Source organism: Myotis nattereri (genome assembly GCF_964212035.1).
Source record: "Myotis nattereri genome assembly, chromosome: 17".
In the NCBI taxonomy this organism is placed as follows: Eukaryota; Metazoa; Chordata; class Mammalia; order Chiroptera; family Vespertilionidae; genus Myotis; species Myotis nattereri.
Genome location: NC_138092.1, coordinates 25,409,502 through 25,434,620, shown reverse-complemented (window position 1 = coordinate 25,434,620; position 25,119 = coordinate 25,409,502). Strand labels below are relative to the sequence as shown.

The window sequence follows — 25,119 nt, the reverse complement described above, 5'->3', positions numbered from 1 at the left end:
CCTTAGGCCAAACACAGTCAATGCCAAGTTTTCAGAGGATCTGATACCCGTTTAAGCTCCTCAGCCTCTTACACAGAATGACACATCAGGCTAACATCTTCTGGATGAATGCAATTATATTTGAAAACATCAGTCACCATCATTTCTGTCAGGCTTAACTGTCAATATGAGACTGTTTAATCTTACATGTAATATCCCAAGCTATTGTGCTTTATGAGCTGATTTCTGCTTTCCATAGTTTTTCTTTGTTCTGTGTCACCCTTTCATAATTGATTGATAACCAGTTGCCTTTTAGTTGCATATGCCCTCCGAAGTCTTTATTCGTTCTTAAAATATATAGCTTTTCAGTGCTGTAATTTAGAACACTGTACAACTAATGATAACAATTTTTTTTAAAAATATATTTTATTGATTTTCTATAGAGAGGAAGGGATAGGGATAGAGAGTTAGAAACATCGACGAGAGAGAAACATCGATCAGCTGCCTCCCGCACACTCCCCACTGGGTATGTGCCCACAACCAAGGTACATGCCCCTGACCGAAATCGAACCCGGGACCCTTGTGTCTGCAGGCCGACGCTCTATCCACTGAGCCAAACCGATTAGGGCGATAACAATTTTTTACAAATGAAAAGTAAATAAGGTGTGAGTAACAGCTTGAGAGGTCTTCTTTTTTTATTTATTAAATGTATTGGGGTGACATTGGTCAACATGAACATATAGGTTTCAGGTCTTCAGAGTTCTTCTATAACTCAAATAGATAATTTTATAAAACAGACTTCATGATAATCTAATTTGACTTCCCAGGAACAATTTGGTTGTTGTTGTTTTCTTTTTGCATACTTCTGGGTTATGAATAAATAAAAATTTGCTAGAGAACATAATTTCTCAAAAGACAAAAACATATGGTCGAATTAACAATGGAACTCACCTACCTGACATAAAACTGGTAGATTTCCGGTTGTCGTGGCTCTGCTTCCTCAGGCAGAAGGGACTGTCATGCATTTCCTGGGAAGGGGATTTTTCATTGAGCAGCTCCATGAGTCTTCGCCTCCGCCGGAAGTTCATTCTGAACTGATAGAGAAGATTGCTGTCCACGAATGGGTGCTTGTTGGACACTGGGGAGAAGAAACAACAGATGAGGATTGTCTGACGTCCTGGCCACTGAGTACTGCAGCCAGAAGACTCCAACCAAAAGTCTTAAAGACAGAATTGAGAGCTTCTGCTCAAGATGGTGGCATAGGTAAATGCGATACTCACATCCTCCCACAACCAATCAAAAATACAACTAGAATACAGAACAATCTAACTGAAACCACCTGAAGTCTAGCTGAACAGAAGTCCTACAACCAAAGATATGAATAAGCCACATAGAGACTGGTAGGAGGGATGGAGACACAAAACGGGCTGGTCCCACACCCACATGGGGTGGATAGAAACATAGCCCACATGGCAGGGGGCACACCTGGAGTGCCCAGCTCAGGTGAACAAGAAGGCTGTGCCACTGGACTCTGTAGGACACCTACTACATTAGGCCACTTTACCAAGCCCGCGAGATGTAGCAGCTCTACTTAATACATATATAGGAAGGCTGCCAAAATAAGAAAACAAAGAAACTATGAATTTAGTACTGGTTTAAGTGCTTTATATGTATTAATTTTTTAAATTATAAAAAAAATTAGGATAAAGATAAACCCAGAGAAGACCCCAGTTAATGGCAGAGGTAGAAATAGGACCACAGTATATGACTCCAAAGTTCAAGTTCCAAACCACTACTCTGCACTCCCTCTATGATAAGTAATTCCTGTGCTTGCTTAGGTTCTCATGGAGAATTGAAATAGCAACAGTCTTTACACTGTGAACTAAATAGACAAAAGCAACATAGCACATTGCCAATATAAGATCTACATTTGTGTTAATACCAAAATAATTATTTGGATATTAAACACTGGGTACACGATCTCAAAAAGTAGTCCCATTCCACATGCCTGAAGTTATGAAATGTGGAGTTAAGCCTGTTTTTCTGTGTGTGTGTTTTTCCAACTTCATGTTATCTATGCTGTAACAAAGTTCTTTTCTACTATTTAATAGCTAAAGGCAGTCAGAACTCCTGCATCTTTGAAATAAATGGAGAGGGTTCATTTGTTTATTTTGCTTGCATTTTCAGCAAGACAGGTCAAAACATGGTTTTATTTTTTTAGAGATTCTATATGCATTTTGTAATAGTTTTACTAAGATATACTTCACATACCATATAATTCACCCATTTAATATTACAGTTCCATGGCTTTTAGTATATTACCAGAGTTGTGCATCCCATCACCACATCAATTTTTACATCTTCAGCACCCCAAAAAAGAAACCCCACACTCCTTAGGAATCACTTCCAATCTGCCCATATCCCCTAGTGCTAGGCAAACACACTAGCCTACCATCTGTCTCTATGGATTGGAGTATTCTGGGCATTTCATATAAAAAGAATCATACAATATAAGGTTCAGTGTGACTGGCTTCTTTCCCTTAGTATAATGTTTACAAAGTTCATCCACGTTCATCTATGTTGTAGCATGTGACAGTACTTCACTCCTTTTTATTGTCAAATAATAAATAATATTCCATTGTATGGAGACACCACATTTGTTTACCCGTGCATCAGTTGGTGAACATGTTTCCACTTAGTGGTTATGAATAATGCTGCTATTAACATTCATGTACACTTTTCTGTGTGGACATACATCATCATTTCCCTTGGGTTTATAGCTAGGAATGGAACGAGAAGATTATATGGTAACTCTATATTTAATGATTTGAGGAACTGCTGGACTCTTCTCCAATTAGAATACCCCATTTTACATTCTCATTTACAGCAGTGTAGGAGGTTCCAGTTTCTCCACATCCATATAAATGTCATTGTTCATCTTTTTTATTATACTTATCCTAATGGGTGTGAAGTGGTAGCTGACTGTGGTTTTGATTTGCATTTCTCTGATGGTTAATGATGTTGAGCATGTTTTTATGTGCTTACTGTCCATTTATATATATTCTTTAAGAATTGTCTATCCAGATTTTTTATTCATTTTTTAAATTGAGTTGTCTTTTTAATAATAGATTTTATTTTTTTAATTGCATTTTCAATTACAGTTTACATTCAATATTATTTTGTATTAGCTTCAGGAGTACACCATGGTGATTAGACAATCATATACTTTACAAAGTGTTCCTTCTGATATTTCCAGTACCCACCTGGCACTGTACATAGTTATTACAATATTATGGACTGTATGCTCTATGCTGCACTCTACAACCCTGTGACTATTCTGTAACTACCAATTTGTACTTCTTAATCCCTTCACCCTTTTCACTTAGTCCCTCAAATCCCTTCCTATCTGGCAACAATCAGTTTGTTTTGTGCATCCACGAGCCTGTTTCTATTTCATATATTCATTTATTTTGTTCTTTAGAGTCTACATATAAGCAAAATCGTATGGTATTTACTTATCTCTGCTGACTTATTTCCTTAGCATAATAACCTCTAGGTCCATCACACGGTCACAAATGGTAAGATTTAATAGATTATTTTTTTTTAAAGAAGTTTTACGTTCACAGCAAAATTGGGCAGAAAGTACAGAGTTCTCATATACTCTCTGCCCCTCTAATACAGCCTCCCCAATCAATTATCAAAAATAATTGCAGTTAGTTACAACTGATGAACCCACATCGACACACTGTCATCCAAAGTCCGTAGTTGACATTAGGGCTCACGTTTGGTGTTGTACATTCTATTAATTTCAATAAGTGTAGAATGATATATATCTACCATTATAGTATCAGACAGAATAGTTTCACTGTCCAAAAAAATCTTCCATGCTTTGCCTATTCATCCCTCCACCCTCCCTAACCTTGGCAACCACCGATCTTTTTATTGTCTCCATAGTTTTATCTTTTCCAGAATCTCATGCAGTTGACATATAGTTATAGAGGCCTTTTTGGATTGGCTTCTTTCACATAGTAATACGCATTTAAGGTTCCTCCATGTCTTTCCATGGCTTGATAGCTCATTTATTTTTAGCATTGAATAATGTACCATTGTACGGATGTATCAGTGTTTATTTAACCATTCACCCTCTGAAGGATATTTGGTTGCTTCCAAGTTTGGGTAAGTATAAATAAAGCTGCTATAAACATCCATGTGCAGACTTTTGTGTGAACATAAGTTTTCAAATCCTCTGGGTAAATATCAAGAAGCATGACTGCTGGATCATATGGTTAGAGTCTGTTTAGTTTTATCAGAAACTGCCAAACCATCTTCCAAAGTGGCTGTAAGGCTTTCAATTCCCCCAGCAGTGAATGAGAGCCTCTGCTGCTCCAATCCTCTCCAGCACTTGGCATCATCTGTGTTCTGGATTTGGGCCATTCTAATAGGTGTATAGTGATCAAATCTTTTTGATTTGCTTCACATATGATGTTGAGCGTCTTTTCATATATTTGTTTTCCATCTGTATTTTTACTTTGGTGACATGTCTGTTCAAGTCTTTGGCCTATTTTTTTTAAATCAGGTTGTTCATTTTCTAATTGTTGAGTTTTGAGTTCTTTGTATATTTTTAATAACAGTCCTCTTTCAAGTATGTCTTTTGCAAATATTTTCCCCCATTCTGTGACTTGGCTCCTCATTCTCTTCATGGGTTGTCTTTTTATTATTAAGTTGTAATAGTTCTTCATGTATTCTAGATACGAGCCATTTATTGGGTATATTGTTTCAAAATATTTTCTCCCATTCTGTGAGTTGTCTTTTCACTTTCTTGATGGTACTCTCTGAAGCACAAAGCTTTTTAATTCTGATGATGTTTATTTTTATCTTTTTAAATTTATTTTTTCTTGTGCCACTTGTGCTTTTGGTGTCGTGTCTAAGAAACCATTTTATATGCATTTTAAAATAACAATTTTTAAAACAGTTCTTTATATAAACATGAGGAAAAGTGCACTTTGTATGAACTGGCAAAATGGCAACACTTCGTAAATATAGATGCATGCCTGAATGTCTTATGCATATTATTTATTTAGAGCTTAAATGTGGAAGATAAATGAAAATTGGGATGAAGGAATTTATTAGCACCTTTAAATCCAGTTCCAGTTTTGAAAATAGTTTAGTTTTCTAATAAAAAAAAAGTTTTACATGTTCATTTTTTAAAACTAAAAAATATAGAAAAGCTTCCGTTTTGAACAAAACAGAATTATCTAACTTTCTATCTACCTACCTAATTATGTTGAGCAAAAAAAACAGGGCTGGCAAATACCAAACTTGATGGAGAGGAACATTCTCCACCCTTTTCCAGTATTTAAATATTGATGCATTCTTATCCATTTATAGTCAGAATACCTAGAGGCCAATCATGTAAAAAAAAATCATCATTACTCAAAGAGCTAGGAATACATAACAAATTCTTGCTCTAGTTAAGCTTAAAGTCTAGCAGAAAATAAAACATGCTCATGTGTAACTACTAGTATAGTACAAGATAGAAATTTCAAGTGTCCTAAGGAAATTATACATAAAGTGCTATGGAAATTCACCTATGGGTGAAACAAGATTCATTAAAAATTGTCACTAACTGAAAAATAAATGCACACATATAAGAAGCTTGTTTGGGAGCATTGAAGAAAAACCCAAATCAACAATCAACTCCAAAGAATGAAAAGCTAAAAGTTCAGCAACTTAACAAAGAACCTTAAAAGATTCCTTCTGGTAGAAAAGATGGCTCAGACTCCTATGTCTTACACGGTGAAAGTTTTGAATAATTTTTTTAAAGATGTACTGTGATCCTCCATTACTGAGTCTTTAGATTGCTTTCAGTATTTTTTTTTTTGCATCATAAAGATCATTTCATTTTTTAAATATTCCATTAAATATCATATAATTCCTTTTTTTGGAAAAAAAAGAAAAAAAAAAGGTAAAGACAGTGAGACAATATGCCCAACTGGTTAGTGGAAGAGACACTGTTAGCACTCGGCTCTCAACACCAAATCAAATGCTCTTTCCATTACCCTGCGACACAACCCAGGTGGTCACATGTAGTTTCCTCTTGGTTTCTGTGACAGGTGCTCTGTCATCTCAGCCCACCAATGTCCCATGAAAGCCCAATGTCCACTCATTGCCTTCTCTAGCCCATTCTGCTGAACTTTAGTCATAATAATAAAGTGAGCAGCTCATTATTTACCACTGTATTAAGCACTTTATAAATGTTACATTATCTGCACAATAACTCCGTAGCATGGGTATTACTGTTATTTTCATTTTACAGTGCAACAATTAAGACTTAAGTTAGTTTGGTAACTTGCCCAAGGCCACATAGCTAAGACTTCTGAACCCAAAGCAATATATTTACCTAGAAACATAGGCCACAGGAGAATGGATTAAGACTCTAAAGTTAGAGTAAAATGTTATGAAACACTCCCAGATTCATCATAGAATTTACCTTTTTTTTTTTTTTCTGTGACCCACACACCTAGCAATGGGCAATCTTCTTGGGACACCACATTGTAGGTAATATGGGAGGTTGGGGGGGGCGGGGATGTTGATGATAGGGGAGCACATCTCTTTCCCCAAGGAGGTCACTTGGGAGCCCAGATTCTGTCTTCATCATTCTGGCATCTCAAATCCTAGACTACTATGTGTTTGGCTGAGGTGCTCAGTAAATGGCTGGAAGGGAATTGTCATGGTGGGTGGCCAGAGGAATGAGCAGCATGCCCAGAATACAGTGAATTGTGGACTACTTAGTTGCTAGTCTATATAGCAGTTCCCCCAAACCAATTTGTAGGCTGACGGTAGGTCATGAAGAGTTTGCTGGGGCATGAGAAATTGGAACATTAAGAATAATGCATTTAGGTTTCTTTTCTATAACTAAGCATATTTCATTTAAAGACTTTCTTCTGAAATGATATCATAACAACTTTGTTGTTCATTCATTCATCCATCTATTCAACTAACACTTACTTAGTTGGACCACATGCCAGGTACTTTTCTTGTCCAGTATTTTATGAAATGATGGTAAAACACAGAAAAATTACAAAAGATAGAAGGGTTGTTGTTTTTTAAGTACTCATTCTTGGCAATCATTTTTGGACTGTGAAATTCAAAATTCTACAAACCACTAGGAAGATAATCTAATGCAACCCATCAAGTGTCATATTAACTCCTTTGTCAATAATACTAACTGATTCAGCAGCCTCCTTGGGTATTTCACAAACAATTTCCCTTCTAAGTTTACACCAGCAAATGCAATCTAGGATTGTGACTGTATTTATCACCCACATTTGCTAATGAATAAGTCTTCTGATTACATGAATATTAGAGTCTCAGAAAGGGTGGTCCCTATTAAGAGAGTATACCATATTTAACCTAATGATTCATATGGGTGTTTGATAGGTTTTAAATGGTGATAAGCTATTCATTTTGGCTAAATGAATAACATTGGCCACAAAGATAAATACACTTAATTCATTGGTAGTTCTGCATGTTCTCAGGAAGTAATACATTCTTGGATTCAGGGGATAATGAGTGCACCCTGGATCAAAGATAAGCCAATTACATTTTGATATGATCTCTACAAATAATGGCTTGTTGTGGATAGTCAAAGTTGTACATAAATTTTCCACATCACTACATTCAATAATGCTATAATAAAATTTTCTGGTTAAGTTTTTATTTCTAGTAACCATTGCTGGGTTTATTGTGATTTTTTAAAAAGTTGAGTCAGGCAACAGTATCTTAAATTATTGCCTGAAAATACATAGCACTGTATACATTTATTGACATCTACTGTTTTTTCTTTGTACAGTAAATTGCACAAAACATTAACTCTGGTATAAATAAATCCAGAAAAGCACTCTAAATCCAAACTCCATAACATATAAAAGGGCTTTAAAAATATTTTTAATTAAAGTAGAAATCTGTCTACTAATTTAACCTCCTCAGGTTTTAATTACCCACTTAGAGTTTCATTCATACCCTTTCTCCATTGTCTGCCTCCTCAGCTCTACACCCCTGATAGCTAACAGAGTAAACATACCATTTGAGATAAGATACAAGAATTATATTTAGGAGGGAGGGAGGGAAGGAGGAAAGGAGGGAGGGAGGAAGGCAGGCAGCAAAAAAAAAAAAAAAAAAAAAAAGAATAAGAATTATATTTAAGTAGTCCTTATTCATCACATTCTCTCCACAATAGTGTATTTAACCTTAACTGGTGACCAGATCAGAAAAAACAAGGACTGTGAGATACTATACTCTACTTGTTAAGCAAACTGTCAAGCAGACTATAAAAACTCAATAATTTGTACCTTTACCAGTATGTCAGATGGTAGTTACTACACTTATTGTGGTGATTACTTTGTTAGAGATATATATTTTGAATAACTGTGTCATACACCTGAAACTAATATAATATTGTATATTAACTATATTTTCATAAATATAAAATTACATTTTAAAAGTAAAATAAGTTGTAGCTTTTATAACCGCTGTTGTTGTTTGTACTGTTATCATCTATTGATGATAGACTTCCATTTGGTTTATGGGAATTCAATTTTATATTTAGTGCCCCACTTAAATTTCAAGGACTTATCTAGATTTTGGTGCCCAGGGAACAGCCACACTCTGTGAAACAAAGGGCTCCAGGTGACAATTGCCTACATCACTTGCATTGTTTTCACTGAATCATTTTGTTTTTAAAAATGTCCTCCCCCCCCCCCTCCATTAAAAGTTTAATGACAAAAACATTGAGTTTCAACATTAGCTCTGAAGATAGCCCTAGGTATAACATAGATCACTGTAATTACAAAAGTTGAAAAAGTGCAGGGAGATATCTTTTTATAGCATCAATCAGTCACGCTTAACGCCCATTCCTTTATTCAATAATCTGAACACCTACTAAGTGCACATGATTCAGCTATCTATTTTAGCAGGATGATTGGAATGTGACACTTTCATTTGTTCATCCTTTCAGGCTCATCAATAACCATGTCTGCTAAAAAACACTTTATTTCATACAAGATCAAACCAATTAGATTGGGACTTTATTGAAAACTTTCTTGTGCCAAATAACTGTTATAAAATAATATCACCCAATGGGAAGCAAAGTTTCTAGCCTTAGACCACTTCAGTTTGATCCCATTTTTGCCATTTTTACTAGCTGTTATTTGGCAAATTACTAACCATTTTAAGCCTCACATTTTCTCTCTCTCTCTCTCTCTCTCTCTCTCTCTCTCTCTCTCTCTCTCTCTCTTTTCTTTCTTTCTTTCTTTTTTTTTTTTTGGTATAGTTTTGCTGTGGATGGGATAATTTATGAAAGAGATTCTAAATGACATCTGACATAAACAGTATTCTTCTTAGGCTCCTAAAAATTGATTTCAGCCTTTGGCCATTTAAGTTCCTGCATAGAACCTATTTCTTCTGGTTGTTTTGTTTTTTTTGTTTTTGTTTTTTTTGTTTTTTTGCCTTTCTTCCAAAGAACACTTTGTCCATCTCCCATGAGTATTTCTGTCACCTCTTCAGTCGTGAAAAATATGAAATTTTAACCAGATATCCAAGTCTGGCAAGTATCCCACTAGAAGATATTTAAATCTCAGAAGTCAAAAGAAAGCAAGAATTAAAGGAATGAGTTAAGACACAAGAAATTTTAGAAAGTAACTACATTAAGAAAGCCAAAGACTTTTTTTACATAGCCATAAATTACATATGTAGAGTCTCAAGAACAAAACAATGGCTAAATGATATACCATTTATATTCCAAAGAGAGAAAAGAGTTGATTCTTTCTACACTTCAACATGGCATTCTCCACATTAAATACAAAAATCTTTTGTTGCATAGTCAACTTGGTCTTAGTAAAACACAGAAAAAATAACCTAAGCTCTGGGGGTGGGGAGGGATTAAAGAGAAGGAAATAAAAACTAAGGAGAACAGTAATTGTTGTCTCTAAATTTTGCTTGCTCCAATTCTTCATTTCTCAGATCTCAATGCTAAACAGGACCTTTATATTGTAGTAAACGTTGTGACATATATAATTTAACAAATTTCAGTCTTTGTTCCTTGAGAATTTTAATCTCTAAACAGGAAGACATAAGTAAGAACAGATAATGTTCAAAGCTGGCATTTAATATCTAATATTCTAGTTGAACTCTTATCATCAGCTGTAATTGAAAACTGACAAATTTTGTACTCATCCAATTTCTAATTTTCTGGGACTTTCCAAGCCTTCCCTGCTGCATTGGGGGGAATTCTCTAGGGGCTTGTCTTGCTATTAAATGAGACATAATGTAGGAAGAAAAACAGACATAGCCTGAAAGCTGAAGAATGTAAATATAGAAGGATCTTATTGTTTAGGAAAATAGGGGCTCTAGAAGCACTACACTCCCAATGTTGTTGCTATTTGGTAAAAGAAACCAGATCCTTATTCACTGTGTGCCTTTACTTTTCAGAAAGCATGAGGGAAATGTCATAGAATCTACCAAAATAATAAAGGGATAAAGCTCAGATATCTTCTTCTTCTTGTGGATAATGTAGCTACATTTTTCTCTTAAAAATTATTCGGGTGATTTTTAGCAAACACAAAGACATTTTTTAAGCTGATTATCTAAAAGGGAGGAAATTGGCTTCGGTTCCACTCACACATATAGTCCAAGGATGAAAACTTATCATCTTGAGCCTACAAGCTTAGCTGAATATAAAAGACATTTTAGGCTACTTATCTAGTTAGAGGCAGGAAGGTCACATTCTTTCATCCATCCTTGAAATGTTTTCTGGCAAATGACATAACACAACGGGCATCATGAAACAAGCAGACTGAATCCAACAGTGTGATAAGGCTGGGGTGGGGGTTGGGGGGTAGAGAAAGTTCAGACATCAGCAGTTCCTTAGCACATCATGAAAACTTTAAAAAAAAAAAGTGGTCTCAGATTTGGGAAGCACATAAACAATTTAGTAGAGTAAAAGGAGGGCTGAAACAGACAGGGGAACAAGGATAATCACTATTATAAAGAGGAAGAAGAAAGGTCATCAAGGATGAGGCCGATGGGGTCATGACTACAACTGCTAAGTACTGTCAAGAAGCCATGTGAAAATGGAGGTAGGGATGGGAGTTATGCAACTCCAAGCCAAAAAACATTAAGGGTTGCAGGCAGCCACAAGAAGCTAAGAAAAAGGCACGGAATTGATTGCCCCTCAGAGCTTCCAGAGGGAACCAACTGTGCTGACATCATGATTTTGGGACTCTAATCTCCAGAACTATACAAGAGAAAATTTCAATTTATGAAATTTGTTACAATGGCCTTAAGAAACTAAAACCTTAGCTGTGTGACTTTGGGTTAACTAACCCTCTATACCTTAGTTTCTGCCTCTGTAAAATGAAGAGAATAATATTACCTATTTATAGTGTTATTGTGAAGTTCCAATGAGATAATACAAGAAAAATACTTTGCACAAATCTGGCATACAGTAAGAGCTCAATAAATGTTAGCAATTATTATTAAGGTAAAAAAAAAAAAAAAAAGCTAAAACATCTTCAAGGTCACCTTAGAGAGAAGATCCTCACTAGCTGCCATGATTCGCATCCTAACATCACCACATTCCACAGCAGCAGAGGTGGGTGTGGCTCACCACCTCACCCAGTGAACAGTGGTGGTTGAAGGATCATTCTGGGCCACCAAGGATGTCACTCCAAGCTACCACTTGCTTTGCTGTCTTGCTTTCTTTCTTATCTCCTCCTGATCCCTGTAACTCCTCCTAAAAGGACAACTTAAGAACTATAGACATTACTTACTAGTAAGAGTACCAACAAACTTCCAGGATAAGACCTAGTTCTCTAACTTAGTGTTTCTAAAAGGCAAATAATGCAGTGAAAATGCTGCAACTTCCCCGCCAACAACATAAAAGTGTTCAGTTGTTTCACCCGTCCAGGGACGATGCGCACTCCTTGGCCTCCCTGCTCCTGCTAGATCACAGTTTCTAGAGAGTTCGAGTCTCGGATATCATTTAGTATGTTGCATATGAAAAATAGCATCAAGACTAAAAAACACTAATATTATGCTTTTGAATCCTGTGTTGGATGGAAAACATGAATTGAGAATTAACTACAACAGAAGGTTAAAACTTTTTAAAAGAAAATCTGAGCCCTGGCCAGTATTGCTTGGTGGATAGAGTCTCAGCCTGCATACTGAAGGGTCTCGGGTTCGATTCTCAGTCAAGGGCATGTAATTAGGTTGCAGGTTTATTCCCCAGCCTGGTCAGGCACATGCAGGAGGCAACCCATCAATATATCTCTGATCGATATGTCTCTCTCACATGGATGTTTCTCTTTCTCTCTATCTCTTTCCCCCTCCCTCCTTCCCTTCCACTCTCTCCAAAAAGAAAGAAAGAAAGAAAGAAAGAAAGAAAGAAAGAAAGAAAGAAAGAAAGAAAGAAAGAAAGAAAGAAAAGGAAAAGAAAAGAAAAGAAAAGAAAAGAAAAGAAAAGAAAAGAAAAGAAAAGAAAAGAAAAGAGAAAAGAAAAGAAAAAAAATCAATGGAAAAAGTATCCTCGGGTGAGGATTAACACACACACACAAAGAAAATCTGAGCTGAACTTAAGGCCATAACCACCCATCTCAAACCATCCTAAAGGGATGCAGAAGTTGAAAGAGCCCAGTTTCCTAAATCAACAAAAGTCCTTGATTCAAGAACATTAAGCAATTATGTTTAAGTGCCTATGCCACTTAAGGAGAGGGCTTGGGACTAAACTCTTCAAAAGGCAATGTCAACAGTGAGTCAGAGAACTAAAATAATTACTTCCTGAGCACTGACAACATTAAAAAGAGGATATGAAAGCAGGAAATTATTTTTAAGGTAAAAAGTCTTATTAACTGATATTACTAAACACTTCACATTTAGAAAGTTAGAACCTAATTACACTTTTTTAATTGATTGAAGAGAGTTGACAGGATGAGGAAAAGAGGAAAAGGATTCAAAGTAACTTCAGTAAAGATAGCAGGTGGGGATGTAAAGTACAGCATAAGGAATATGATCAATAATATTGTAATAACTATGTATGGTGTCAGCTGGATAGTAGACTTAGTGGGGTGATCACTTTGTAAATTATATAAATGTCTAATCACTGTGTTGTACACCTGAAACTAATATAATATTTCATGTCAAATGTAACTGAAAGATACAAATGTTTTGTTTTAAAAAAGATAGCAGGAAGAAAATCAAAACACGACATGATTACACAGTTTAGAATATAAAGGTAATAAACAGAAGGAAGGTCAGATTATATTTTATTCTTCTCTGTACATCATGAAATAACAGCTGGGTGCATGCCAAAGACTAGAACCTTTGTCATTAGTGATGAAATTCAGAACAAAGGGCATGTTTCTGCAGAGATAGGACTGTTTTTCAGAGACTAGCTCAGAATGTAAGTGCAGAGAGTTCTAAAAATAAACTTACGTTGTCTGGCAAATGGAATACCTCAGATACATAATTCAAATAAAGAAGTCTGCCCTAACTGGTTTGGCTCAGTGGGTAGAGTGTCAGCCTGTGGATTGAAGGGTCCCAGGTTCGATTGCAGTTAAGGGCACATGCCTGGGTGGTAGGCTCGATCCCCAGTGGGGAACGTGCAGGAGGCAGCCAATCAATGATTCTCTCTCATCACTGATGTTTCTTTCTATCTCTCCCTCTTCCTTCCTCTCTGAAATCAATAAAAATATATTTTAAAAAAAGAAATCTATGACTCTATTCTAGATCTTTTGGAGTTGTTGGCATGAATCCAAGGGCCTAATTAAAGCACTTCTGTGTTGGTTTATATAACAAGCATATATTCAGCAGAGAGCATGTACTGTCTAAGACCAATAATGGGTGAGTTCATCCAACTTATATTAAGCTCTAGCCGCCACAGCATCTGATGATGAGGATGTTGATGATAATAATGAAAATAGTAATCAGCTACTATTTATTGAGGGATACTTTGTGCCAGGCCCTGTGCTAAGCACACTGCATGATTATATCATTTAGTTCTCATGGCAATGCAATGAGAGAGCTATCTAACTATTCCCATTTTACAGGTGAGAAACTAGGGATTATACAACGTAAACTTGCCCAAGTTCCCAAAGTCATAAACTGAAAGATCCAAGACAGAAATACTGACAAATTAACTCTGGAATCTCATCCCTTAATGCCTCACTATACCGTCTCCCAGCCAAAGATGTAATAATGCCAAATGTGGAGGCAGATGAGCTTACAAACACAAGAAAACGGAGTCTGCTTTTCCTTCGTTTATTATTGTCTCCATGTAACAGAAGGTGATTTGGCTGGGCATGTTTTCTACAAAACTCTTCACCAGAGCAAAATGTTTATTACTGTGGAATTGCTTATTACAAGAACATAGCGATAACACAGCAAACACCACCATGGCCTCTGATGGCCCTGGGTGGAACACCAGCTTCACTCTTTACTAAGTTACCTAACTGCCCTGAACTTCAATTTAACTCACTGTAAAACGAATGAAGGAACAAGGCAACAACATAGAGCCCATGAGAATTTCTGGTTCACAGAGATAATTAAGGTTAGCCATATATGGGCTTCCAGTCAAGGGCCCAGGGTGTCCATGCCCAAAGGATTCCTTTCCAAAGTACATGCCTTTACAGACTATGTCGGGGAAGGGTCTGGAAGCAATTCTAGGTGGTCTGGGTAGGGGGGTGGGGGGGGGGGGGAGGCATCCTACCCAAACCAGATAAATTCAGCAGGGCGAATAACTCAGAGAAAGATACACAATGTGATGATGGGGTATTGGAGTAAAAGGCTACCCAGGAACCACTGGGTGTGAAAGCCCAGCAAAGGCTCATTCCAGGATGCGTATTGTTCCCAGAAAGGTTATCATATTAACCCAGTGGTGCTCAACCTTGGCTGCACATTAGAATCACCTGGGAATCTTTTTAAAATCCTGATTTCTGGGTCTTATCCTCCAAAAATTCTGTTTCTTTGTTATGGGGTGGGGCCACAACATTAGTAACAAAGAAACAGAATTTCCGGAGGATGAGGTCCAGAAATCAGGATTTTAAAAAGATTCCCAGGTGATTCTAATGTGCAGCCAAGGTTGAGAACCAGTGCATTATCCTGTTGGTGCTTTTACTGCACAGTAATTTATCAGGAGTTCCTTAGGAAATGAAGTAACTAGATCCTCAAAGAAGAAAGAAGCAGACATTCAGAAATATTATTTACTAGAGACCTGGTGCACAAATTCATGCACAGGTGAGGTCTCTCCATCTGACCAGTGATCAGGGATGATTGGGGAAAGGGGGGCCGGCTGGCTGAGGGGAAGGGCCACAGGAGGTTGGCCAGCCAAGGGGAGGGATTGCGGAAGGTTGGCCAGTCCTGGGAGGTTGACTGTGGGAGTGCACTGACCATCAGGGGACGGATGGCTCCTGCATTGAGAGTCTTCCTCCCGTGGTCAGTGAACAACATAGCAACCAATCCAATGGTCGTTCAGTCACTTAGGCATATATATATATATATATATATATATATATATATATATTCACCTTCTTTTAAAACCAAAAATGAAAATAGAAAATATAGGAAAAATCTCACCTCCCTTTTTTTTTCAGTGAGCTTTCTACTTTTGGAATAATTTTAGCTTTATAGAAAAGCTGCAAAGATAGTATAGATAATTCCCATAGACCCTTCACCCAGCACCCTCTGATGTTAATATAAGCATGGTCAAACCTAAGATATTCACATTATTACACCTGCCTATTTTAAATCTAGCTTAGAGGTACCAGGAACTCAGTGTGTGCAGGAAGAAAACCGTTCCTTGGAAGCTCATGTTTCATAGGGAAGGCCACTAAGTTACTTAACAAAAAAGACATTTGTCCTTGTGGCCAACAAGGCAACTGCTTGTCCAGAACCCACTCTCCCTTTCTTCCTCCATTATAATGTGTTCAGAGCAGCCAATACTTGCCAAAGAGCATCTGATTCATTGACTGCCTTCCAGCAGAGACATAGCTCTGGCCCATGCCATGTAGGTGGGCATCCCTTCCTAGATAAAAAGCAAAGTCTTGCTAAGTGATGCCCTTTACCCTTTATCTCTTTGTCATTCCATCTTCTTTCTGCCCTAAGCACAGCCATGAGGCACACTCAGAACACTAAGTCCACAAAGAACAGCAGGACAGAGAGGTGGATGGAGCCCATGCCCACCTCATTGTCAGCCCAGGATTCCCCACAGTAGTCATTACAGCCATTACTACGCTTTCTGTTATTTGTAGCAAAACACAGTCCTGACACTGTTCCAAACTCAGGTTGAGAGATAGGAAATCAAAGGTTTAAAAGACAAATACTTTCTATTCATTTGCAGACCACAACTTGTTAGAAAAACATGCTTGACTCAGAGGCCAAGAATGCTTACGCTGAAAGTCACGCGGGGAGAATATGCCTTCCGGCAACTCAGCTCTTTCTCCCCTGACAGAACTGGTTCTGGACAGTCCCTGGGCCTCACTTTCCTACCTGTGGAAAATAAATTACAATAACTTATTTTATCCAAATAAGTAAAATCAATCAACATATGGGGACCCAGAACTCTCTGGAAGACAGGGTTGCAATCATGCCAATGCACCATGAATAATATCCATCCTTTGCCAGCACAAATCCAAAGGATCCCATGGGGAAGACCAGGACTTTATTGCTCCTGAATTTGGGGCAATGTAATAAGTAACTCCTTTCTGGGCAAAAGAACAGCCAATGATGGCAGTCAGCGATTTCTGACTTGTGAAAATATTTTAAAAATCAAAGGAAATATTTAAAAAATCAGAAGAGAAAGAAGACACAACGGTGAAATCACTGGTGAAGGGAGAACTGTCACCATTCCGGACATGTGTGTGGGTAGCACCCAGCTTTATTGGGGTCCCCAACTGGCACCGGCAAATATACTAACAAGGTGCTTCCTCCATAAACTTTCAGGAATCTTGGCCACAGGGGAACAAAGATTTCTGAGATAAGAGAGTGAGAAATGAAATATAGCAGGTCCTGGTGGGCACATTGGCTAAGAGAAACTGAGTTAAAGAGAGCAGAGAAGACTCTGGAGCCGGAAGTGGCTGGTGGGAGAATTGCAAGAGGAAGAACCAAGAGAGACAGCAGTACAGCGAGGGTGAAATGGTTGTAAAAATAATCGTTGTAACTGCCCAAGGAGAGCCTGGGGCCAAGACAGGAATTCAGGACCAAACTTCCCAGCTTCCAAGAGGGAAGGGGCCGATGCAAGAGGCTCACTCAAGAATGGCACAAGGTCAGAGCTAGGAAAAATCTTCTGTGATAGGAACAGAATGGAGATGTTTCATTTCTTAAAGGAGAGTTTCTTAACTTTTTGTCCCACTTTCCAGTCCCACCCTGAGTGTTATGGTCAAGCTCATACCCATAAATAACCAGAACTGATACCACCACAGTGCTTCTCAACCAGGAGGAGAAAGGGAAAGGCATGTCAGAATCAGCAGTCTGAACTGTCCAATCCACCTGATAGGTTCTACTAAACCTGAGACCATAGCCTCTATGTCCCACTAAAAATGACCACTGAAATCCCACTGAGTCCTTACATGACCACAGAAAGTCAAACAGGGCACTTAAGACACAATTGGGGCCTGGCTGCCATGGCTCAGTGGTTAAGCATTGACCTATGGACCAAGAGGTCACAGTTCGATTCCCGGTCATGGTACATGCCTGGGTTGTGGGCTTGATCCCCAGTGTGGGGCATGCAGGAGGCAGCCAATCAGTGATTCTCTCTCATCATTAATGCCTCTATCTCTCTCTCCCTCTCCTTTCCTCTCTGAAATCAATAAAAATATATTTTTTAAAAGACACAATTGCATACCTTAGATACACTTCAATCGCATAGATTGTGGGCTGGTGTTTTAAAACTTCCCATTGTGTTGTAAAAACTTAGTGTGTGGACAAACTGAGGATGACGTACGACAGGGAACACTGAGCTACAAGCTGACGGGAGTGAGGCAGGGGTGAGTAGGAGCCCAGGCTTCACAGACACACACGGTCTGTATCTATTAGATCGGTTTCTGTACACGTGCAAAGAATTATAGGATGGCAAGTAAGAAGAGAAATATTGACACTGTTCACAAAAGACCTTTGTTCTCTATGCATAATACTTCTTTATCTTGGCAGATTACATCAGATAAGGCATCTCTCATTCCCTTCACACTTTCTATAAGGTAAAGCTTGGTGCAGCTACAGACCTGTTTTACTTTAACCAAAATCAACACCATACTGTGTGCCAACATGGGAGCCCTTGACTAACAAGCAACCTTGTTCCCTTATGTTTACATTGCAACAGCTTTCTGGCTGTGTGCATTTGCCTTGCTGCTTTGGATTCAGCTATAACAAAAAAGTAAAACAGAGTCAAACCATATCCCAGGGCACAGTAGGAAAATTCCCAGAAATTCTAAATTGAGAAGAAAAAAAAAAAAAAATATATATATATATATATATATATATATCCTATATAATAAAGATGTAATATGCAAATGGTTGCTATGTAACGACTGACTGCATAACAACCGGATCACGGATCAGCAGGGGGGTGGGGCAGCAAGCTACAAGTGGGGAGCAGGGGGAAGGGGGTGGGGGGAGCTAAGGAGGGCGGGGCAGCGGGCGGAGAGCTACAGGAGGGTGGCAGCAAGCTACTGGCGCACGGATTCGTGCGTAGGGCTACTAATATATATATTTAGATTAAGGCTGCCAACATAAGATTGTGTTTAAAACATCACTGAAGGCAGATTAAGAAAATATATTCTACCTAGTCTTAATATTTTTTTTTCTATTCAGAGTCTAACATGTGGGAGCTAAGAATGATTATGCTAGTTGCAAAAGCCTCAACATTGTCATCTAAAACAGGGGTAACAATACCAAGTGCACTAATTTGGGAGGAGGACTAAATAAACTAATAGCAGTTAAAAAAAAAAGTCTGTCATCTGTCTGTTGTTTTAGTCTGCTAAGCACTCATTTCTCTGTTGTAACAGAATTTCCTCCAAATATATATATGTAGAACAACACCTACCTGCCCAGGCTCAGCCAATCAGAGTCACTCTCTAGAATTTAATCCCGGAGATAGCCACTGTAGAAGCAGAAAACAGCTAGAGCTCATTTATCTGGCTGTAGGTGGCTACAAATGGTTTCCCCTTGGTCACTAGTTTCTGGCACCTGGATCCTCAAGGTCAGTGTTAGCAAAGAATTCTGCTAAGTCAGTTTATGAGAATCCCCCACCATGGATATCTGAGCATTCTTGATCAGGTTCCTTACCTTCCATCTTTGATGTCTAAGTCCTTGATCTGCCTTTAGCAAGAATCCCCCTACCCATGCTGCCTCCTATTAATAAATTCCATCCACTGACCACCTCACCCTGCTATGCAGCTATGAATCCCCACCTATTCTTGTATTCACCTCCCTTTCTGCAATACTCGTATTGCAACAGTCTTGAACAAAGCCTTCCTTACTGTTTTAAGAAGTGTCAGAATATTTTTTTTTCAAATTGGGCAAGCTGCAATTTTTACTTTAGCCTCAAACATCTGTGCTTTTTCTTTCTTTCCCTTTTTCCTTCCTCTCATCCCTCCTTCCCCCTCTCTCCCTTTCTTTCTTTCTTTGGCCTGGCTATTCCAGGCTTAGGTAGAACTCTGTCCATGATTTCCATAACTGGAAAGATGGGTAATTCCTGTCTGGACCCAGCATCTCGCTCTCTTTATAGCCCCATGTTTCTTCATGGCCACCACAGCCAATGTCTCAGCTACTGTCTTCCAAGGGAGAATGGGACCATCACAACCACCCTCAAGCAGCTGGGAGGACTAAAAAGGTAATATGTGTAAAACAGCTTTGCGTCTTGCAAAATGTTATATAAATATATTTTTTAAACAAAAGAAAAAGAAAGACGGCTTGATGAAGTGTTGAAATTGTTGAAGTGCTCTGACTAAATCTTTGAAAGAGGAAATTATACGCCTGGACACAGCAGCAGTAGCCCGATTATTCAGGGTCAGCTGCTGCAGCTGTGAGCAATTTCCCCACGTGACTATCTGGTTTCCATCTCCCTCCATTTAAGGATAAGATAGCTGCATAGCAGCTAACACAGTTGAAGGAGAGAGTTTATGTAAATACAGAAATATGTCCATCACATTTGCAACAGTTACACAAAATTCTCAAGGTACCTAGGGATGACTGCTTGCAGAAAGAATCTTGTATGTTTTACGGGCTAACAGTTTTATAGGTGCAATATCTGCCAGACTGTGTGAGCTGATGCAATACAAGTTGAGATTTTTTTTTTCCTGGTTAGTGCAGCTCATAATTAGCACCCAGTCTTCTTTAGTAATTTGAATCTTCAATCTACCATTTATAAACGCTTGTCTTCAGCAAGTTACTTAACCTCATCTTAAACATGAGAATTGTGATATCTAACTCCCAGAGTTATTGAGTGGAATAAATGAGTAAATGAGTAAAGTGGTTAGAACAGAAGCTGGTGTATAAGTAGCTGTATAAATTTTAACTGTTATTCAGAATTGATCAGATTACATGCAATGTTCGCATTGGAGGGCCATAGAGGTAGACACTGTGCTAAAAGCTTTACCAACTACTATCATTAATCCTGACAGCAAGTCTATGCAAGAAAGAGTTACCACAGCTGCCCGGAATCAGAAGGGCCTGCTTGTGGAGCTGGCCCGACACTAGCATCTGAGAACTTGGCCTCCCGCAGAGTCCCTAAGTTACTACCTGACAAGGCAACTTTGTCCACCTGGGGCATTGGGTTCTGTTGTACCAGCCTGCCTAGCAGGTTTGTGCAAACACCATGATTTATGTGCTTTCTTCTGAAAGTCTGGAATGCTGGCAGACATGTCCCTGCTGAAGGAAGGAACAAGATCAGTGTGGCCCTGGGAGGGAGAACAGAGGAAGTGTGGGCCTGGATTCTCCAGACAACCCCTGGTATGTCTTTCTCCCTTGTGGATCCTTCTTTGTATCCTTTAACTGTCATAAATCTTAGCCATGAGCCCAACTATATGTTGAGTCCTTCCAGTACATGTGGGTGGTCATAGGCTCTCCAAAAACAAAACAAAAAATTCGTAGAGGTATACAGTGTGACTCTAATTTCATAAATTTAATAACCTGAGGAATGGAAGGGTTGAGATGTTGACATGACCACTCAATAGGTGAAAGAGCTGGGACCTAAATCCTGCCTGTCTCCCTCCAAAGATCATGTTCATTCCAGTGTGTCAGGCAGCCACACCTGATTATACACATTCTGGGCCAAAGAAAATTTCTAAGGCACAATGACTGGTAATTACGGGTGGCTATGCAACCTTGGGTAAATATCTAGAAGGTTTTTGAACTTCAGTTATATTACTGTAAAACTATAATAATGATACCAACATCATAGAATTGCTTTGAAGATTTAATATGATTATATATGTCATATATGTGAAGCATATACATATTAAATACATAATATATTAAAATCTATAAAGTATTTAGTCCAGTGCCTGGTAAAGGTAAACCTCAATGAATGAAACAGCTAGATAAATATGTACATACATGGCCAACATACATATATTAGCATAAATATGTACATATATATATATACATTCATATATATCGATAGATACACACATGTGCATACCAGTTAATTATTCATCTAACTGGTGCTGCCTTAATTATAGAGCATAATTCAGTATTTATAAATGAAGCTAGTTACGGTTTAATAAGTGGGCCTGATTTTACGTCTACCGGTTTCAATCTAGGGAACCACTCTTACTCAGAAATCTACTCAAAGTATGAAGGATGACTCTCTTTAATGCTTAACCTGTGAAATTAATCATTAGATAGACAATTCAGAGCTTTGCTTAAGACATTACATAGCATTAATCATTAGCTCTAACATACACATAAGTGGTGGCCATATTTGCCTAGCTTACGGTTAGAACTTGAGATCTAGCAATGAACTTCTGGAAAACTGGAACTCCCTTAGAAACTCTGAATTCTATATGGAGAGAATATTCAATCCTCCTAAAACCAAGGAAAGCAAACTTCTGTGGCTTAAGATCTGCTACCAATAATGCTGGATTTTATTCTTTCCATTGCGATTTTACGGCATTTATGTTTATAGCATTACACACTTATGCTGTAATTGAAGTATAATTACTCACTCTTTGGAAATCATTTAGAAACAATTCATGGCATCCTCTATCTTCTCTCTGAAGTTGAGATGTGCAGTATCAGTCAGTAAATTGTAGCAGAAGGGGTTGGTTTTCTCCTAGAATTTGGTGCCACTAAGTTTTCTTTCTGGAGCTAAAACAACAGAACTAACTCCAACCCAAACACACCATTTTTCACTGTCGAAAACCTCCGTCATCCCAACCAACTCTGCATTCACACGTATTAGCAGTAATATCCATTTGGAAATTCCTACCCAATTGGCCTCATACAAATTATGTAACCTATTGGTGTCTTTGTTTCCTTATCTGCAAAATGGAGATGATAGAATACTTGCCCTATAGTTAAGAGTACTATGTTGTGCATTTAAAAACTTGTTAAGAGGATTGGCTTCATGTTAGGTGTTCTTAACACACACACACACACACACACACACACACACTTACATTTAACAACAACAAAAATAATATCTGCCTCAAAGAGTTTAATAGGCTTAAATAAGTTAATATGTGTAAAAATTATTAGAATAGTGACTGACATAGTATTGAATGAGTGAATGAATGAATGAATGAATGAATGAGTGAAAAATATATAATACATCTTCCACTGTTCTCTAATCGCTTCTATATTCATCTTATTATCCCCCAAAAGACTATAAACTGTTTAAGGCCAGGTACCACACTGGCACTATACTTTTCTATCTACCTTCCACTCACAGTGAACTTAACTCAGTAGTAGACATATTAGGCCATAATAAACAGTTATGAATTTGACCAAGCAATGTTGAATAGGAGAAAACCCCCCGGAATACACCAAGTGCCTTTCTAACCAATGCCTCTAGATCAATGGCTTTAAAAATACTTGACACCAACACAGTTTTTATGCTGCTAATCAATACACACATGAACATGTCTATATGCTTATAGAGTGTGTATTTAACTAAAATTAAAGTTTTGCAAAACAATACTTAACCTTAATACATAAAATAGGCTCTGATATTTTCTAGTTAAATCCAGTCCAGGGCATCTCAAACTTTCATGGGCATTCAAATCACTTGGAGTTCATGCTAAAATATAAGTCAGGAAACAAGATGGCGGCGGAATAGGCAGACACGTCCCAGGTCTTGTCCCGGAGCAAATGGAGTGAGCAGCTGAAACTAATAACACCCACCCTGAATTGGTGAAGTATACTCAGCTGGTGAGACAGTTTGCAGCCGGGAAGGGCAGAGTTCCCCTGGAAAGGTAAAAACCAGGGATCTGAGCAGGAAAGTTTGCCAGACCTCTGAGCCCAGAGGGTCAGAGGGAGACCGTGCGCGGCACACAGCCGCGTCTCTTGGGACAGACACAGCCCCTGGCTGTGGAAAGGAGATCCGCGGGACTGTTGGCGCCGGGGCATTTGAGATCTGGGTTCTGTAATTACGGAGGACTGAGCCTAAAAGGGGCAGCCTGAAGTGCTGACCAGACCATGCAGTGCCGGTAAGAGAGGAGTTTACAGAGACTCAGCCTTCCCCGTTTCCGTGGCCAGCGTTTGTTTGTTTTCACTGAACCCTGTACATAGGACATTTCAGATACAGACACTCACCTCTGCTGAAGAGCAGGAGAAGGTGCGGACGAGTGGAATCTGGGGAGAGAAGGGGGGCCAGGAGAGGTGGCAGCAAATTGAGCCCAAGACTTAGGCAGCCATTTTCTCCTGAGGCTATAACTCCTCCCTACAAGGCCCCAGGCAAGGAATACAGCCACACCCAGATTCCACCTGAATGAGATGAAGGATTAAGATCATCTGATTAGTCCCTGGGAGTTAACAGTGTCTGGCCTATAGAGGGCCTTTCAGTCCCAGCAACAAAACAACAAAAACAAAATCACAGACATTCCAGAAAACTGGGATCTTAAGCCAGCCAAAGGAATGAAATATCTATTTTTCATTTTTATTTTTTTATTATTATTTTGTTAGCTTTTTTTTCTTTTTTCTTTGTTTTCCCTTTTTTTGTTGCTTTTTTTTTTTGCTTCTTTCTTTGTTCTCCTTATTTTTGTTTGTTCCTTTATATCCTACTTCTCTTCACATTATTTTTTCAACCACGTGAGCAGCAGACACGTGAGCGGCGCGCTCTTGTCCAGGGAGCATCAGCCCTGTGAGAAGCCTGCCTTGAGCCTAAGAGCAGCAGCCTCATGTGGCCTGCCCCTGTCCAAGGAGCAGTAGCTGTGTGAGCAGCCTGCCCCCTTCCGAGGAGCAGCAGTTCTGCGAGCGGCCCGGCCCCATTCGAGGAACAGTGGCAGCCCACCCTGGTCTGAGGAGTAGCAGCCATACAAGCAGACCGCCCACTTCCGAGGAGCGGCAGCCCTACGCAGTACGCACCGGTCCAAGGAGCAGAGCCACAACAGCCTGCACCTGTCCGACGAGCAGCAGCTGGTCCTAGGAGCAGTAGCCCCACAAGCAGCCCACCACATCAGAGGAACAACAGCAGCATGTGCCAGCCCCCATTCAAGAATCAGCAGCCATGTGAGCAGTCCGCCCCAGTTCAAGAAGTAGCAGCTGTGTGTGTAGCCTGCCCCCATCCAAGGAACAGAAGCCTCGTGATCAGCACATCCTCTGTCTGAGGAACAGCAGCTGTGTGTGAAGCCTCCCCGCACCAGCCAGAGGACCCACCACAGTTGTGAACAGCACCCACCAGAGGAGCTGCTGCCAACTGAGGAGCAGTTGCTACCACAACCACCTGAGAAGCAACCACAGCCCGAGGAGCCACTGCCACATTAAGGAGCAGCCCCTGAACAACTCAACATCTAGATATGTCGGTGAGATCAAACATGGGTAGACAAAGAAACCCCCAAAGGAAAGAAAAGGAGGACTCACCAGAAAAGCAGCTAAGTGAAACAGAGGCATGCAGCATGACAGAAAAAGAATTCAGATTAAGGGTCCTAGAAT

At 39.0% G+C, this 25,119-nt stretch overlaps 1 protein-coding gene across 2 annotated transcripts in view; it reads right to left on the bottom strand.

The window, feature by feature from the left end:
• Nucleotides 1-25,119, bottom strand: part of DEPTOR (DEP domain containing MTOR interacting protein) — a 125,296-nt gene that overhangs the window by 31,453 nt on the left and 68,724 nt on the right. For both annotated transcript variants that reach the window (XR_013997093.1, XM_081111509.1), the window contains exon 5: nt 935-1,117. Coding sequence is in view for 1 of the 2 variants with exons in the window: in XM_081111509.1 (XP_080967635.1) it covers nt 935-1,117 (183 nt within the window). In the remaining variant the exon portion in view is untranslated. The remainder of the gene's footprint in view (nt 1-934; nt 1,118-25,119) is intronic.